The 18,443-nt window shown below is 32.6% G+C and overlaps 3 protein-coding genes across 3 annotated transcripts in view; all 3 read right to left on the bottom strand.

Moving 5' to 3' along the window:
* The window catches only part of LOC126746547 (sodium-dependent dopamine transporter), a 98,587-nt gene that overhangs the window by 58,724 nt on the left and 21,420 nt on the right, over positions 1–18,443 (bottom strand). Inside the window, exon 2 of the mRNA XM_050454855.1 lies at positions 17,906–18,160. Coding sequence (XP_050310812.1) covers positions 17,906–18,083 — 178 coding nt within the window. The 5' untranslated portion in view covers positions 18,084–18,160. The remainder of the gene's footprint in view (positions 1–17,905; positions 18,161–18,443) is intronic.
* Positions 1,309–2,183, bottom strand: LOC126746553 (farnesol dehydrogenase-like). The gene has a single exon (XM_050454864.1). It carries the CDS (start codon positions 2,144–2,146, stop codon positions 1,388–1,390), a length of 759 nt encoding a protein of 252 aa, XP_050310821.1. The 5' UTR covers positions 2,147–2,183; the 3' UTR covers positions 1,309–1,387.
* LOC126746560 (farnesol dehydrogenase-like) lies at positions 3,895–4,763 on the bottom strand. The gene has a single exon (XM_050454870.1). It carries the CDS (start codon positions 4,746–4,748, stop codon positions 3,990–3,992), a length of 759 nt encoding a protein of 252 aa, XP_050310827.1. The 5' UTR covers positions 4,749–4,763; the 3' UTR covers positions 3,895–3,989.

Below are 18,443 nucleotides of genomic sequence, written 5' to 3'. Positions count from 1 at the left end.
TGGCGTGATGTCACTTTTTGGCAGACGTTTGATAACTGATGTTTCGTTTTTATATAAAGTAATGAACTGTCAGCTGAACACTCCTCCTATTTTGTCACTTTTTAAATTTAACATTTCTCAAGTCAACATCAGATCAAGAGAATTATTTTTTATTACATTCAGGAAAACAAATCATGGCCAGAACTCTCCATTATGTGGAATAACAAAAGGTTATATTTTGTACTGCCGTTCATTAGACGTTTTTAACATGTTACTTAATACAGGTCAAAAATACTTTAAAACGAAATATTGTCTAAGTTTATGAGGCTAATGTAGAAATTTAGCATTAAAAAATTACTTTTTTTTAAGTCTTTTATATTCAAATTATTTTGATTTATGTACTTATGGTCACCAAATAAATAAATAAATATGTTCAGCTAATCTAGCATATCTTCCATTGTAAATATAATATAATGCAAAAGAACGCAAATCAAACTTTACGGAATAAATGGAATGTGTTTATTGGAAATTGATACTATTATGCTGTGGCATAATAAAGATCAATAAGTATTTAGATGTTATGTGTATTTCGACAATGTCAGAACCTCGGCAATGTTGAAGAGAGATATATATGTAATCAACTTATCCTTAAAGTTGCAATATGCAAAATCTTATGTTTAATAAACAGAACTTATTCCATAGTAAGGATTGTTCTCGATTTCTGGTCCTGTTTGGAGCTTAACATTTGATAATTAAGTTTTGAGCTTTGCTGTTAAACTGTCTTTTGGTTGCTTTGTAGTCAGAATTGTTACGCATGAGCTGGAAATTTTGTTTACTCGTTCAGTTTGTCTACCTTTGATAGATAGTATGAGTTGCCTTTTTGGGGCTTATGGTAAAACGGATTCCTCGCAAAACATAACATTAATTTTTATCTCAGGAATTCTTATATTTCTATTCCTTATTATTAGTATTCCTTTTCCAAGAAACAATATAACAAACTCCCTGATATTTGTTAGTCAAAAAATGTATAATCATGTACCTCTCTACTACAAACCGAAACGTTATGAAACTCAAAACCAATCTTAGAATAGGTTTATGAAGTTTTAACTATTGTTTTGTTATTTTTATGGTTAATTATTTCCATTAATTTTACACTTTACTGTTAATTTAATTGTTTTGAGATTATCATGTATTTGTATAATCGAAAATGGATCCTTTTATAAGGCCCATAACAACCCATTTAGAAAAAAAATTGAAAATCTAACGTTGCAAAATGAAATGTAAATGGTAAAACATTATATTTAAGGTTCACTGAATAAAAACACCAAATAGTGTTTTATTTAGGTTATGAATATATTAAATAATAATAACTAAAGTTGCAGTTATAATCTAAACCTTTAAATATCATTTATCCAATCTGCCCTTGCACTAGAATAGTGATCTCCTTAACATTTACATGATCGGGTGTGCCCAGGACATATAACACCGACTCCGTTATATCTTCCGGGCTCATATATCTGGTAGTCTCGGCAATTTTTTTGGCACGCTCCTTACCGTATGCTATTTCTTGGATTTCTGTTTTCACATAGCCTGGACTAATACTTGTTATCTTTATTGGCAATTTTTCTCTATTAATTTCCAAACGTACAGTTTCTGTAAGAGCTGTAACAGCATGTTTTGTTGTAGTATAAAATTCCATTCCAGGGATATCTAGAATTTCCTGACCAGCATAACTATTAATATTGACAATATGACCTTTCGTCTTATTGGTTTTCATATCTGATATAGCTTCTCGGGTGCAAATGGCTAAAGCCATTACATTGGTATCCAACATACTCCTCCATTTATCCAAATTTCCGTCTATAGTTCCAGCTACGTGATATACTCCGGCATTGTTGACTAAGATATAGATCGGTCCCAAATTAGTGATAATGCTCTTAAAAGTTGATGCAATTTGGTCTGCCTTAGTGAGATCACATTGGAATGCGTGCAACGATCCTTTTTCATTTTTTAGTTGTTTGGACAGTTCTTCAACCCGTTCTACTCTTCGAGCTATGCCCGCCACTATTACACCTTTTTTAACTAGATGCTCTGCAATCGATTTTCCTATACCGGCAGATGCTCCAGTCACCACTGCCACTTTACCAGCATATTTTTCAAGAGACATGATTGAAACACTATAACAATATAAGATTCAATAAATGTAGTTTTATATTGTGTCACGTTGGTCTACAAACAACTCGATTTCTTATCAGAAGACATACTTGATAAATTCCGTATAATGACGGGTAATTCTCTAAAGTAAAATTATTCTCATATTATATTTGTTTTTGATGACGTCGTGATCAGGAGGATCACTAACTTAGTCATGTGTGAGTGAGATGGTTCTACGCGTTTTAAGATAGCAGCTTTATGAGTTGTATATATTTTTGTTTATATTCAATTCCAGCATTTCTAACACTTTTTTCAGATATATTTCGATGACCCCACAGTTACGTCAAAAAGATGGATACTTATTCTTAATTATAAAAGTTAATTTTTATTTCATGTAGAACATTTTTTTTGTAATCTCTAATATTTTTGTCAGTCCTTTATTTTTAACCACCATTCGTTGTTGAAGGTACTGTTAAGAAGAAGGTAGGCAGCATTTGACAACATCTGGAATGACTTGAAATACTGAAGATCTAGACAAGGAGCTTGATGTTACTTGCATTTAGATAGTCGCCGAATTTTTTCTTTTGAAATATTATACTACCTTGAACTAATTTTTATTATCTCATCGTGTCCATAGGTTAAAATGGTTCAAAGCATAGACAAACTGAGATGAAGAATACAAGATATTTGTTAATTGTTTTCAGACAAATCTCGATTTGGCAATGGGTCTACGTTGACCGGAGTCCCCATTACTATCAATAGTTCTCCTAGAATTACTTGAACTTTTTGAAACTGCTCCCGCTAGTTTAACATTGAATATGGTTAACCAAATATGAACATTTCCCTCTCAGATATAGCCCATGTAGCCCTAATTCTCAAATCTGATTAAAAGAAGATTGTGAAATAATCTTCTTCCGATGAAAAAAAGATAAACGTTTTCTTTAAATCTATGTAATTCACCCGATAACCCTAAAACTCTGCTTGAAAAAAAGTTTGTAGCTATTGATCTGCCTTTTAAAACCCATGCTGTCTTGGTAGCCTTAAATGATATTTGATATTTCATTTAAATATAGAAGATAGGGAAGAGCTGAAAACTTTCAGTAGGAGAAGTGATGATGTGTCAAAGAACCTTTAAAAAACAAGCTGAAGAGGCTTAGCTAATAATAATTTTTGATCAAATAAAGGGAATTTCTATCCCATCTTTGTTGACGTCAATATGTTCAGCTACTCTAGTATATCTTTAATTGTAAATATAACATAATGTAAAAGAACTGAAATCAAACCCTACGGAACAAATGGAATTTATTAATTGCAAAATGATACTAATATTCTATGGCATAATAAAGATCGATAAGTGGATCTATGTTAAGTGTATTTCGATAATGCTAGAACCTCTGCAATGTTGGAGATAGATCTATATGTGCCTGATATTTATTAGTCAAAAAATGTATAATCATGTGCCTCTCTCAATTAGAACTACTACGAACCAAGAAGTTACGAAATTAACTCAAAAATCTAATTTTACCAAGAGCTAATTACAACATTGTTTAACTTTTATTTTGTTGTTTTTATGTTTAGTCACTTCCATTAATTTTACACTTTGCCATTAATTTAATTGTTTTGAGGTTATGATGTATCTGTATAATAGACAATGGACCCTTTTATAAGGCTTATAAAAACTCAGTTATAAAAAAAATTTAAAAATCTAACGTTGCAAAATGAAATGTAAATTGTAAAAAATTATATTTAAGGTTCACTGAATAAAAACACCAAATAGTCTTTTATTAAAGTTATAAGCATATAATACTTAAAATAATAACTAAAGTTACAGTTATAGTCTACACCTTTAAATAAATTTACCCAATCTGCCCTTGCACTAGAATACTAATCTCCTTAACATTTACATGATCCGGTGTGCCCAGGACATATAACACCGATTCCGTTATATCTTCCGGGCTCATATATCTCGTAGTCTCGGCAATTTTTTTGGCACGCTCCTTACCATATGCTATTTCATGGATTTCTGTTTTTACATACCCTGGACTTATACTTGTTATCTTTATTGGCAACTTTTCTCTATTAATTTCCAAACGTACAGTTTCTGTAAGAGCTGTAACAGCATGCTTTGTTGTACTATAAAATTCCATTCCAGGAATATCTATAATTGCCTGACCAACATAACTATTAATATTGACAATATGACCTTTCGTCTTATTGGTTTTCATATCTGATATAGCTTCTCGGGTGCAAATAGCTAAAGCCATTACATTAGTATCCAACATACTCCTCCATTTATCCAAATCTCCATCTATAGTTCCAGTTACGTGATATACTCCGGCATTGTTGACCAAGATATAGATCGGTCCCAAATTAGTGATAATGCTCTTGAAAGTTGATACAATTTGATCTGCATTAGTGAGATCACATTGGAATGCGTGCAATGATCCTTTTTCATTTTTCAGTTGTCTGGACAGTTCTTCAACACGTTCTTCTCTTCGAGCTATGCCCGCCACTATAACACCTTTTTTAACTAGATGCTCCGCAATCGATTTTCCGATACCGGCAGATGCTCCCGTCACCACTGCAACTTTACCAGCGTATTTTTCAAGAGACATGATTGAAACACTATAACAATATAAGATTCAGTAAATGTATTTTTATATTGTGTCACGCTAGTCTACAAACAACTCGATTTCTTATCAGAAGACATACTTGATAAATTCCGTATAATGACGGGTAATTCTTTAAATATTTCTAACGCTTTTTTTCAGATATATTTTGATACCCACAGTTACATCAAAAAGATGTTAGATACTTATTCTTAATTATAATAGTTAATTTTTATTTCGTGTAGGACATTTTTTTGTAATCTCTAATATTCTTGTCAGTCCTTTATTTTTAACCACAATTCGTTGTTGAATGTGCTGTTAAGAAGAAGATAAAGATAAAGTAAAATACTGAAGAGCCAGACAAGGAGCTTGACGTTACTTGAATTAAGATTGTCGCCGAATTTGTTCTTTTGAAATATTATACTACCTTGAACTAATCTTCATCATCTCATCGTGTCCATAGGTTAGAATGGTTCAAAGCACGGACAAACTGTGACGAAGAATACAATATGATATTTGTTAATTGTTTTCAGACAAATCTTAGCAGCTTTAGTATTTCTTCCAGGCCAAGTGAATATCCGATGATACACATTAACGAAGTTCTAAAGCCATTCACTGCTTCGTACACTTAAGAGCTGGTGATAAATTCAATGTTTATATTACAGTTCCTTCAAGAGCCCTATATCAATATTTCCTCCTAGCCAGCGCATTTGTCCGACCTTTTGCCTATCGAAAACCTCTAAAATATTATGACGTAATGGCAAGATTAATAACAAACCCTCAAATGAACTTAAAACAGTTGGGTTATGTTGTATAGGTTGCCTGGGATGGTATATCTCGAAATAAGGAATCACATCTTTATATGACTTTTCCAAGGCGTTTGACACTGTTGCAGGATTAATTACGCTTTAGACGGGATCTGGAGAATCCTAACTTTTATTCATTTGGTTAAATTATTTAAAAATGACCTTGTTCTAAATTTTTCTCTCAAAACTTTATAAGTACGATACTGCTGACTGAGACACCCACCATAATTACAATTGCCTTCGACTCTTAATGGAATTCGCCAATATTTTTCATTGAACCACTATCAGTATTATTACCATTTTAATTCTTTGTTATTGTTTACAATATGCTGTGCATGGAGAGGATTTCACGGCAATTGAATTGGTCAACCGGTTTACTAAAGCGGACGCCAGTGGCGCCGCGTGTCGAATTATTACGATTTGGCCCGTATTTGTACTTTCTACCAGGCACTCTATGGTTTGCTTATTAGTGATCTACGTATGGGCTTTGATTGGGCCCATAGCGGCTAAACCCATAAAGTAACGAGCGAAATTCCTCAATCTCCGGTCTTGCGCCCAGACGTCTTTTGGACTACTATCTAAGCAGTTCCGCGACGCATCTGGGATCTCTGGGGGTCTTTCCAGCTCCTGCGTCTGTCAAAGGTGAACCGTGCTGTCCGCTGTGACGGAGAGAGATTAGGTGTAGTGAAATAAAACTAGTATCATTTCTCTCCGCCAGCACATTTTTATCTAAATTAATACTAAAAACTAAAATTCATTAGTGTTTTTTGAAAGTGATGGTTTTTAGTGGTTTAATGCCTCTCGAAACTTCGGCTCCATGAATATGAGTTTGTAAACCGCCAGTCATGACCCAGCAGTCATGAAGATTTCGCCCTGAAGCCTAACAGCAAATAATTTCGCCGCCCTTAGCCCCGTCAACCCACATCATGCCTTAAACCCTATGTGGTGAAAAATAGCCTATCGCGGGCTCTCGCCCCCGAAAGAAGGACATCATGGGACGTAAGCACATTCTTTTAATCTTAACCATATTCTTTTAATTTCTCTATATGATTTTACATGAATTTATTATTATTTATTATCATCTTCTCATTTTAACCTTTAAAACTATATTTATCTTATAATTATGTTTTAATTATATTAAATTAAAACACTTCAATGTTACGCCTTATTATGTAATGCTTCCGAAGTGATCACTGACGAATTCAGGTACCTTTGGGTACAAACTAAGCCGGCCTGATAGGTTCTTTTTGTTTCATCATTTAAATTTAACAGGGTTTCTGTAACCTATCAAATCTGGGGAGTTGTTCTTGTTGTTTAAAACTTTTAAATTAAGACTGTCGAACAAACTCAACTCCCTAGAAATAGTCCCTGTAAACCGTTTAGTCTTGCCGGAATATATTATTTATACCATAACAACACAGTAAATCAAAGGTTTTTGTTGCACAAGGTAGGGCTAAATGGAGCGGGCGGCAGTTTGTGAATAACGGTAGGTGGCTGTCTATCCAAAATATCCCAAATCATAAAAGCTAAACGATTTAGGTCCTTTGAGATAGGACTGATAGTTCTGGTGTACCCCAAAGATCCATTTGGAAGCCCTGTTACTTAACATCTTTATTAATGACATCTATGTAAAGTTTTCCCAAGTTCCAAGATGCTTCTGAGCTATTTTCTTTATTAACATCTATCCCGATGGTAGAGATGGACCTAAATTCAATAAACTATCATAGCATTTATTTCCCTAAGATGAAAACCCTAACAATTTTTGCCTTTGAAATTGCAAATAGTACCTTGGTTCAATGTGGCTACTTGTATGGATCTATATCGGTTGACAATATCTTGCCATTTGGAACGCATCTTTTGGGTGTTATCTTCAGGGCCTTTAAATTATTGGGCTTCTTCAAACAACTTGACAAATATTTATTTATTTATTAAAAACCCAAAAAACAAGATCAAGAGTATACATATTCAACTTCCGAATATTCTCTCTATATTTATTCAGTCTCCCTATTCTATCCTTATTAACCTGGTAAAAAAGAGACCAAACAACTGATCCTAAAGTCCTAAGAACAAATCTATGTGTGATTTGAAGAGAAAATACCTTCATATTATCAAAAACATTATATGCATTTTAAAATGTGTAGATAATCTCTGGCATCATTGATAAAAAGCAATAAGATCCTTGTGATGCTCAATGCGCACCTTCTTGTAAAACAAAGCTTTAATCAACCTACTTAGATGTTCACTGAAGCAAAAGTCAGAAAGTTTGACAATAAAATCTTTAACTCTGTCAAAGGCATTAGAGAAGTCAATATAGATAGAATTTGTCTGGTCCTTACTCTCTAAGGCCTCAAGCAGAGCAGTTTGATACCATTCTCTCTATTTATTAAAGATCAATTGTAAACGTTTTTTGGAAATTTGGAACATTAGCCATAAAGTTAACTTGGAATAAATGTAAGAAAGCATTATTTGGATACATTTAAGGACGGAGTACAATTATCTTAAGACCATATGGAGAATCAGGTTCTAGGCCTCAAAAATATTAAACTTAGTGTGGATGGATGATAAAAATGTCTTGGATAGGCATGCGGTATCTATCATAAACGTCTTGGAATGGATTAGGGGGTTAGTAAATCCCACCAGAGTATGTTAGTCATGAGAAACTTTGTAAAGATCACCGAATCATTTAAAATTACTTCTAGTACTATTATGTTAGAATAAACTTTGCAAATAATAAGGTTATAAGATGACGTCACTGATTTCAAAAAGGACTGTAATTATCTTTATCCTTTCCGTTTACTTCACGAGACAATCGTTAAGTCACAATTTTTACGTTCCCAAGATCAGTCCTGATTCTGAAAAAGTTGGTAAAATGATTGCAAGGTAATTCTAACGTTACTGGTTTGAAAAATTATTCATATTGGAATTTTCTATTTACGTTTCTTTCTCTCTGAATACGACACGATGGTCAGTGATCCATAGAAACTTCAAACCGAGTGATGTATTGACAAGTTTTGTGTTCTAAAGGTCAGCCTGGGTTCCGAACTAGGGTCTGCAAATTATCTAGTAATTTTGAAGTGGATCCGGGTGAGAAAAAGTTTTTTACTCAAAAGAAAACTACATACAGTTTTATGTACTTTACAAGCCCATATGCCAGTGTAAAAACAATATTCAGAGTTCCTGAAGTCGTTTTCCGAGGAGGAAAAACGCACCTTTTATAAATTATTGTGTTTCTTTATGTGAATCTTAAGTGAAATCAGTAAAACGTGATAGTGAGGATCGTGAGAGAATATTATGGCACACCTCAGAAATAGTAAAAGGAAAATAAGGGTCACGATTGGGAATCTTCTACCTGGAAAATCCGTCTGTAGCCCGAATATGTAAGTGAAAGATGTGACTGAAAAGCCCTAACATCTTGTGCAATCAGCAATAAATCTTAGGTCTTGCTTCTTTGATAGATGTTTTAAAATTTGCTTTAAGTTTTCCATTTCTGGTTGAATCAAATGATGCTCATGTCATTTATAACTTTTAAAAATCTTTTGATCGGATAAAGCATATGTTGTTGAATTAATCAAATCAATGTTATGATTTTTAGCTAGGTTAGTTGATTTATTTCATTCATATTTGTTGATAAATCCTAGTTCATTGACTATGAAATATTTAAATCGTAACCTTTTATTGCAGTCAGGGTGTATCACAAGGATGAACGTTTTAAACTTTTTAACTTAATCTTAATTCTAGTACTATTGTTAAATCGACGACCTTATATTACTTATGTAATCAAAAGAGCAATAAATGAATTTGAATTTGAATTATATTTAGCAAATTACTAATCTTGACCTAATTTTCGACTTTGTTTTTAATATTGTTGGAAATAAAAAGGCTTTAATTTAAAAACACATTGCGTGTAAGAATAAACATTGCCTAGTAACTAATTATATATAATTGTTAAAATATAATAAAGCCATTTTCCTTACTAGATAAAGGCCATTCAGATAAGATAAAGTTTCTTTAACAAATATTGACAACTCACTATTAAAGCTAATTGTTGGGTTATTCTACAAAAAAAATATATTAAAATTTATTTTCACTATTAACTATATTCAGAAATTAAAGCAGCCCTTATACCTCTCGAAATCGTATCAGTGTTATTATGGAAAATCACGATATAGTTAATATAGAGGAAGGGGCGTCTCTAATGGAGTTAAAATCGAATTATTTTAAGAAAGGGGCCGATGCGAGCGATTGCCACTTTAGAGGGCCTGAACTAATTAAGATGACGCAACTGCCACTTTGAATTTCTGCTCTTTCATATTAGCTAGCGTAAGCAACGGTAAATGTTAAAAAGCATTGGCAATTTAAAAATAAATGGACATGGTTGATTTAGTTAAGAATCGACATCAGAATAATGCCAGTGGTCTCATTCCAGTGGGAACCACTGACACTGCTTTAAAATAGTATAACTAGCGGTATTGTGTAGCAGAGTTTGCTATTAGTTTAGTATCTTTGTAATATAATAATATAATAATTTTGATACAAGTATTTGACAAATTGGCGCAGTGGGTAGGATCCGAAAATCTTAAGCTGAAAGATTGATTCTGCTATGCTTAAGTTGAGTCTTATTTAATAATAACCTTAACCGAAACTTGGCGTAAGTCAATCTCTTAGACTCTACTTACATTATATACAGAGGTGATCGGTACTCATTCTTAAATAAACAATAATCCAATCAAAATGGTTGTTCCCAGCTAGTTTGCTTAAATAGGTATTAAAATTCCAAAAAAATGTCTTAACGATTCTACCAGGCTAAGAGGGTTCCCGCTCTACTCTTCTTCAAAACTCCTTTCTTCATCAAAATGTATTTCAGCCACTGTGGTTACTTTTTGATTTGGAATGGGATAAACCTCAGGCCACTCACTGAACTAATCTATAGCATGAAGAATATAATGATTTACAGAGGTGCTAGTAGGAAAACGTCTAGTTATAAATATTCTGAATAGATCACGGGAATTAAAACTGTCACGGGATGTTATTGACAATAGTAAAAATAAGAATATGAGTGATAAATGATTATGTTATATGGTGAAATATCAGACTAGTCAATTGCACAAAGTCATATTACATTATAAGCGTATGTAAATTCAGCAGAATTAGCAATTTGGTAAGATTTCACAAGAAGTCGACATGTGTCGCCGATGGCCTGATTTTTTTGCATGAGCACTGTTGTAAGATAGTATAACTTGGAGTGTTGTTTAGTATATCTTCCTATTAGTTTAGTAATACTGTCATTTATTTTAAATAAGTATAAAAAAACATTTTGACAAGAGATATATAACTTGGCGCAGTGGGTAGGATCCCAAACGTTTGACAGAATAAGAATATTTTCACCTTTAAATACGGTTTCCAAACCTCTAGACGGAAAAATAATCTGCTGATGCTGAACTCTGAGGTAGTAAACAAGGCATTCTGACTAAATAATGCTAAACGAAAAAAAATATATCAGAGTAGAAAAAATACGAAAATACAATCTGAAGAAAAAAATCAAATCAAAAGAAATTTGGGAGAAAGCCATCTACTATACTGACTGGGTTTACATTCGTCCCAATATGAAATATGGATGGGGCAGTGTATGAAGCTTTTTTAGCAAAAGTCTCGACCGTCCGCAAGTTGTTCGTGATCGTGATAGATGATTACAATGCATCGAACATTTTATGGTCCGAAATGGACAATAATCTGGTATTTTCTCGTTCAAATGAGAGACAGTGCCAACAGTTATCAAAATAATGCTTTAATACAAGAAAAGCTGCTATGAAATGGTCCAAAAATGGGTATCGTTTCAAACTTAAATCATGTTGAAGATTGTACATCTAAACGTGGTGATGATATAGTCAATCTGTTAGCAAGGTTCCTTTTCTCTGTGTACAAACCAAATGTAAATAAGTACCAAGACTAGGTGATGAGTTCATGGGCCAACCTTGATGCACAAGATTATCCATAAAAGAAAATCCTGTTCATAAAAGTGGCAACAGAAATAATATATATAAAATATACGTCAATAAGCATACTGTTGCATAGAAAATCCCAAAGGTTTTTAAGTAGTGTATCATGACTATCTCATGGATATGATAATGTGGTCGTCTTAATTCAAAAAGCACTTATTGACTCAACAGCTCGATTTTAGACTGAGACAAGTGATACAAACTTATACGTATTAATGCTTCAGAACCATCTTGAAATATATTATTGACTTTTACTTACTTATTTTGTATACTAAAAAGCAAAAGGCACATATTGATCTTGTGTTCTCAACGACGTGTGTTCAAACATAGACAAATGCAAATTTATGAGATTAAGTTCGCTATTAACTAAAGTGCCTACTCAAAATTTTATAACAAATGTAGTTTAAACTTAATTGAATTTGATCTTTCAAGCATCTTCCCAAACCTTTATTATTTAAATAAAACGGTTGTAAGCTATAACATTATTTTACATTAATAAATAAATATAGTCAAAATCGCTCTTATCGTGCGGGTGTATCGGATTATCAACGACAAACTTTTGTAGTTACGTTTCATTTCAATTTGCGCAACAACGTTTTTTAACTACAACGCGTCAGATAAACGAAACAGATATATGCAGCGTTAATGTATCAAAAGAAGATAAAATGATAAATGTCAGTGGCTCTAAAACAACTACTTTCATAACAAATATGCCTGTCTCGTTTTGATTGACGGATGACATTATTTGTCACAAGATAATTTAAATTTCAAATTATGGAAAAGAAAAAGCCTTTTTGTGGATTTCTAAATCCTCAAGCCAAAAAAATGGTACTTAATGTTATTAATTACTTCGAGAACGAAAAAGAAAATAAAGGGTTGCCTAAGAATGTACAAGAAGAAGTAGCTAAAGCGCTTGGAATTAGTTTAAGAATGGTGCAAAAGGTTGTGTATGAAAGCAAGAACAATCTTATTCCTAAGAAGGAAAAAAAGTGGATGGAAGTTGGAGAAAAAGCGAAATTTATGAATGGTTAGTAAAAGAAAATCAGAATCCCTTGCCATATATGCTAAAATCCGAACTTCTTTCAATTGCAAAATCGCTGAAAAGACCAAAAATATATGCTGTTGATGAAATAGTACGTGAATATGGCAATGAAGTTTTAAGATTGCCACCATACCATTGTCAGTTTAATGCCATTGAGCTTATATGAACAGGGTCAAAATCTTATTATGAGAAGCATGTGGGTGCTGGGCTTAGATCTGACCAGGTTGAAGCTGTTTGAAATGAGGCATTGAATCACATCACAAAGGAGTATTGGCGGAAATCAGTGGATCACACAGAAAACATGACATGTCTTCGGCTTCTTCCTTTTACACTTTGTTTCCTGCTTGGAAATAAGATTATTCTTGTTTTCATATACAACCTTTCGCACCATTCTTAAACTAATTCCAAGCGCTTTAGCTACTTCTTCTTGTACATTCTAAGCAATCCCTTATTTTTATTTTCGTTATTAAAATAATTAGTTTTCTCTTGCATTTCGTTTATTATTTAGGTATGATTAAAAAGTACAATTTTTTTTAAGCAAAGCTAAGTAAATAAATTGGTGAATGCGCTGGGAGATAGATATGCCCGGCGCATTCTCCATTTTTTTAATAGTTAGTTTCAATCTTTTTTTGCCTTGCAATGTGAAAAAAAAAATATTTATAAGAAAACGACATTTTAAAGAACTGTCGTAGCTCCCCTCGTATTTATCTTTTTAAAAAAAGCTAAGTAAATAAATTGGTGAATGCCCTGGGAGATAGAAATGCCCGCCGCATTCGCCAGTTTTTTTTTAGTTATTTTTTATCTTTTTTTGACTTTTAACTGATATAAAAGAAAAGATAACACAACTTTTTTAATTTTCTGTGCATCAACGTATAGATTGGGTCGAACGACAAATAATAAATCATAAAATTAAAATGTCATTTTAAAAGTGAGATTGTAACATGAACTTGCCTTTAAACAAAGAAAGTAGTTTTCTGATCTCTGACTGCACTGCATCACACACAATACAAATTAATTGTTTGTCATTATACCAAAATGTATAGTTTCCCAATAATTATTACAAAAAAACACAATCACACAGAAACAAAGAAGAAGACAAGATCATATAATCGTTAAAAATTAGACGCTGTGCCCTGAAATCGACAAATTAGTATGTTATGCACATACATAGGGTCATGCTAAATCGTATACTAATTTCTCAAAAATTTAGGTAACAACCATTTTTAAATGAAATATGTACAATTTTAATGAAGGGCTAGGGAGGCATTTTTGCTCTCATAAAAAAATATAAAATACTTAGATTTATATATTATTGCGTAAAGAAAAATTGTTATTAAGAATTCCGTCTATTTCGGACAATTTTTTAAAAAAGAAAAGTAAATATTATGTCTGGCAACTTAGCAGAATATCGGGAATTCTAGGCATATACCGATGAGGCGTATACCCAACGGGCTTTATACTTATGGGCTTTTTCACGTCATGAAAGGAAATAACCAATGTATGTTTTACATGTCGAATCTCGGATACGTAGTATTCCGCAGACATTTTTACGGCGTTAAAGGCATCACGTCAGTTAATAATTATGATCTAAGGTGTATATGTGACTTTAGTATGTCACGTGACGGCGTTCAATGTATTGTCAAACTCTCAAGGAAATAACATTTTGGCAGCCACTCATTTTTCAATTTGATTCATATTACGTGGTGACCTTTGAACCCGCGCGATAAGAGCGAAGGCGACTATAACTGCATTGGCGAAAGTAGTGGAACATCGGAAGAAACCTCTGTCTTCTGGGTTTGCTCTAGAATAGACTAACAATGCGAATTGTTAGCAAATACTCCGGTTTACTTGCAGTAACTATGGTCACCCTGGCATAATTGAGCATTGCGCCAATAATATAATCGGAATTTTTCCCTATAAAGGAAGAAATGGACTCTCCACAAGTATGAAGATCTATTATCAATTACAAAAAAAGATGTAATTTCTCCAAATTGCTGGAAAGTAAAATTAGCGCAGTCGGTAGGAACCGTAAATGTTGACAGAACAAGAATTGCAGTTTCTTTGATTAGTTTGTACTTTTAACTGCAGTTTCCAATTTCTTGAACGGAGAAATGACCAGCTAAACTTTAGGCAGTAAAAAGGCATCCTTACTGCATAACATGCTTTTGGTTATTGGGAAAAAATGCTAAAAAGATAAAAACTCTTGAAATTATAGATTTCAGTGAGTGTCTCATTAAAATTCTATGTGTTCTTAGAAGACCTCCTAAAATAACCGCAAATAGCTCCGCAATATCTGATTGGTTTATTGAAAGACATTTTTCAAGCTTCACACAAAAATAATTTACCTTGTCCAGTCTATACGTCTAATTTAGTCGAACATTTAGGAATAATCGAGCTAAATAGGCCTTTTCTTAAAATTTAAAAATTGTGTTTGTTCTCTCTTAATAAAATCAAAAATCTACACCACCAATTCCAGTATAAAATAAATAAAATACAGGCATCAAATCAAATGCCTGACTTTACGGATCCCTAAAATCTGGATATTTGCAAAAGTCCGGTAATAGCTTACGAGAGATAAACCAAAATATTTCGCTTATTTCGCGTTCTGACCCATTGCCTATTACTACTAAATATGAAGGCAGGGAACCAACGGTCAACTATTAACACGGAGAGATACATTGGAAGTACCAGAGTACAGATGCTTCATGTGATATGCATGGTAATCTGATGAAACAGGATTTCGAATACTGTAATTCTTTATAGTAGATTAAGGAGATGTCTGGTGTATATGTAAGTTTTGCGCAATGCTCTAAATAATTGATGTTTGTCACAGGTTATTGGCTATTTTTTATAGCCGAAGTTGTTTAAATTGTTTTCCTAAGGTAATAACATCATCTAAATAAACCAGGCATCTATACACCAATCATTCCACCTAATATAGTCTTTATAAGTCTTTCAAAGGTGAGTCCATAAGTAGTAAATAAGAGGAGCTGATGAAAAAAAGCATGAAAGAAGACGTAATGATTTAAAAACAGATCTGGAAAATGAACAAAAAGAAAGAGATTCATAACTTGAGAATTTTGGAAAAAAATAACAGAAATAAATGCCTCTAAAAAATCGCTCTTCAACTATGTCAACCTGAAGTTTGTTCTCAAAAATATTCAGATATTATTGGTAATTATTTGCTTTTGTTTGAACATCTCTGATGTTGCCAAATGCTTATGTAGAAATGGCAAAAAAAACACTTTATAATCTCATAAAAAATTGTCACTCATGTTGACAGGCAGAAAACAATACTACTGTTCCTGTTTAATAAAATATGAAGCATTTTTTTAAAATAACATATGAAACGATAAGTCTATAAAGAAGTCAATATTCAAAGTTACATGAATGCAGATAACGTGTATTAGAGAAAAAGGCAACAACATTGCAACGCCGCTCGATCGCATTCTTGATTTCACCGACACAAGGAATTTTTACCAGTGACGTCGTCAAAAAATTTTTACATGATAAATATTTATTAATTATAGATTATGCTTTAAATTATAAACAATATTACCGTTTATGAACTCTTTATGCGTTTTTACATAATTCATTAGAGTAAAGGTACCTATCTAATAAAAAGCATTTTTATTGAAATTAAATATTTGATAAATATTATAGATTTTTTCTATGATCCCCTATTCTGCGTTTATGATGACGGTTCTCCCTTAATATAATGTTATGACAGTATCGGAATTTACTTATGAAAAAGTTTTTGCTGATGGTGCGGCACGATTCCAATTTTTTTAGAAGCAGTTTTAGGAATAACTTTTTTTTGCTTTGACGATGTTATTTTTGCGCTTGGAATAAGGTATATATATTTCTCCTTTTTACTTATAGTCCAAAATCCAAAAAAGCAATAAGTTAAATTGATATTATTATATGTGTTAATATATAGCTGAAAATTTCCTCTTTTGAAAACGTGTGTAAACTTGGCAACACAGAATCGGTGAATATATTTGTGAACAAAACACCCCCCTTGCCCGTGAGCACATGTTGAACTCAAACAAAGTTGTTTTTACTAATTCTAGTCTTTGAATGTTCTAAGCATGCTGCTATTTTAAAAAATACTTTCAGTATTGTCTAATGTCAAAATTTTTGGGTTTTTAAATCATTTTAGTTGGCCAATTTGAAGATGAAACTGAGGCTCTTCTTCCGATAGGTTTATAAAATAAAGATTGAGACTGATGATAATATGTGGAGGTTTGTACATAGTTGTAACACTTTTTTCCAAAGCCACTGGAATACCCTCTGGACCAGAGGAAAATGTACAGAGAACATTAATTAATTCACTACATCTTTACTATGCATACTATTTTTAAAAAAGATAATACTGGATAGCAGGTTGAAGATCTCCAGACAGATTCAGAATCTATACAAACATCCTTTTATACTTTCTGCAAAAAATTATAAGTTTCCAAATCAGTTGCTAAAAATATTCCCGTTTCCAGAAAATAACCATAGTTTTAAGGTCACCTTCAAAGCAACCATTTAAGAAGAATTGAGACAAGAATGTCAAAGTCAAGGGAAAGCAAGGTAACGAATGAAAGCAGTCTATCTATGTACCTTTGAGGTGAAGCTACCAAAATACTAAAAATGGTGCTCTCTCAGTATGACGTATTGCTGCTTAACCTAAAGATGAGATATGGTAAGACCAATCCACAGCATCATTTCAGGCATAATTAAAATCCAGGACACACTAACCTTATAAATTTGCTAAACAGTTAATCTTTCAAAACAGCTAAATTAATAGATTCGAGATGTGGGTAATAACAACTTATAAGGATGATTCGCCATAAAAATATTTCGAATCCTTTGGTTGTTAAATTAGATTATGTGACAGCTTTTCAAACAACACAGACAATGCAAATAAATACTTTGGAAAGTGGTTTTGAATCTAGAAAACCTAGATAAAGATGTTACAATACCAGCAATATCATAAGTTGTCCAGAATACTAGTACAGAAAATATTAGAGGGACTCTATTAATTGACAAATTCCCCTTCTTCTTCTTCAAAAAGATCTTTTAAGAATTATATCTTGTTTGAATGTTGCTACAGGTAAGAGTCTACAAAAAACTTGATTAGTCAAAATGCATGAACAAAAGTGATCTTATATTACAGAATTGATAAATGCTTTTCCACATAGATGTTAAATTTGCTGATGATTATGAAGATAAACTTAATATAACCACAAAGATCGCAATAAGAGACAATTCGTCTGAAGGTGTTATAATAAAAATAGTGTATGATAAAGTAAAAGTGTGTTTAATACTTACCCCCTCCATTTTTAAAGCATAAATAAGGAAACCTCCAAACATTAGCCAAGTCAACGGCAAATCCGATGACTGACAAAAGAAAATCGACTTTTTTGCCCCAAGTTTCTCGGTGATCGGCCGTCTGCATTGAGGGCAGACCACGGAGACGGTTTTGAGAAATGGTGGTACATGACGTCATCGTGCTTCAAATGATTGTTGTTTTCTTCTGCTGAGGGCAGCGTGTGATCGTGATGTTGGTAAAAGAAGCCACATAAACTGAAAAAAATAATCATTAATTAACCACGTAATACTTCTTTATTTGAATATATTTTCATAATGGAATGATTGCCGTGAAGACTTTCCTCTTCTGCGTAATAGTTCACTTTTAATACTTCCCAAAAAAAAACTTACTACCTATGTTCTTTTTTAAAAGCTAAGGTCAGTTAAAAAATCAACTTCATAGTCACATCAACTAAAACTGAGAAATTCAGTAAATATTTGAGAATACAACATAGTCAACCTAACTGCCCTAAGAATAAAAACCCTTAACCTACGGCCA

The sequence above is a fragment of the Anthonomus grandis genome, chromosome 17 (genome assembly GCF_022605725.1).
Source record: "Anthonomus grandis grandis chromosome 17, icAntGran1.3, whole genome shotgun sequence".
NCBI lineage: Eukaryota > Metazoa > Arthropoda > Insecta > Coleoptera > Curculionidae > Anthonomus > Anthonomus grandis.
The sequence above is the reverse complement of the archived record's forward strand: the minus strand, read 5'-3'. Positions and strand labels throughout refer to the sequence as shown.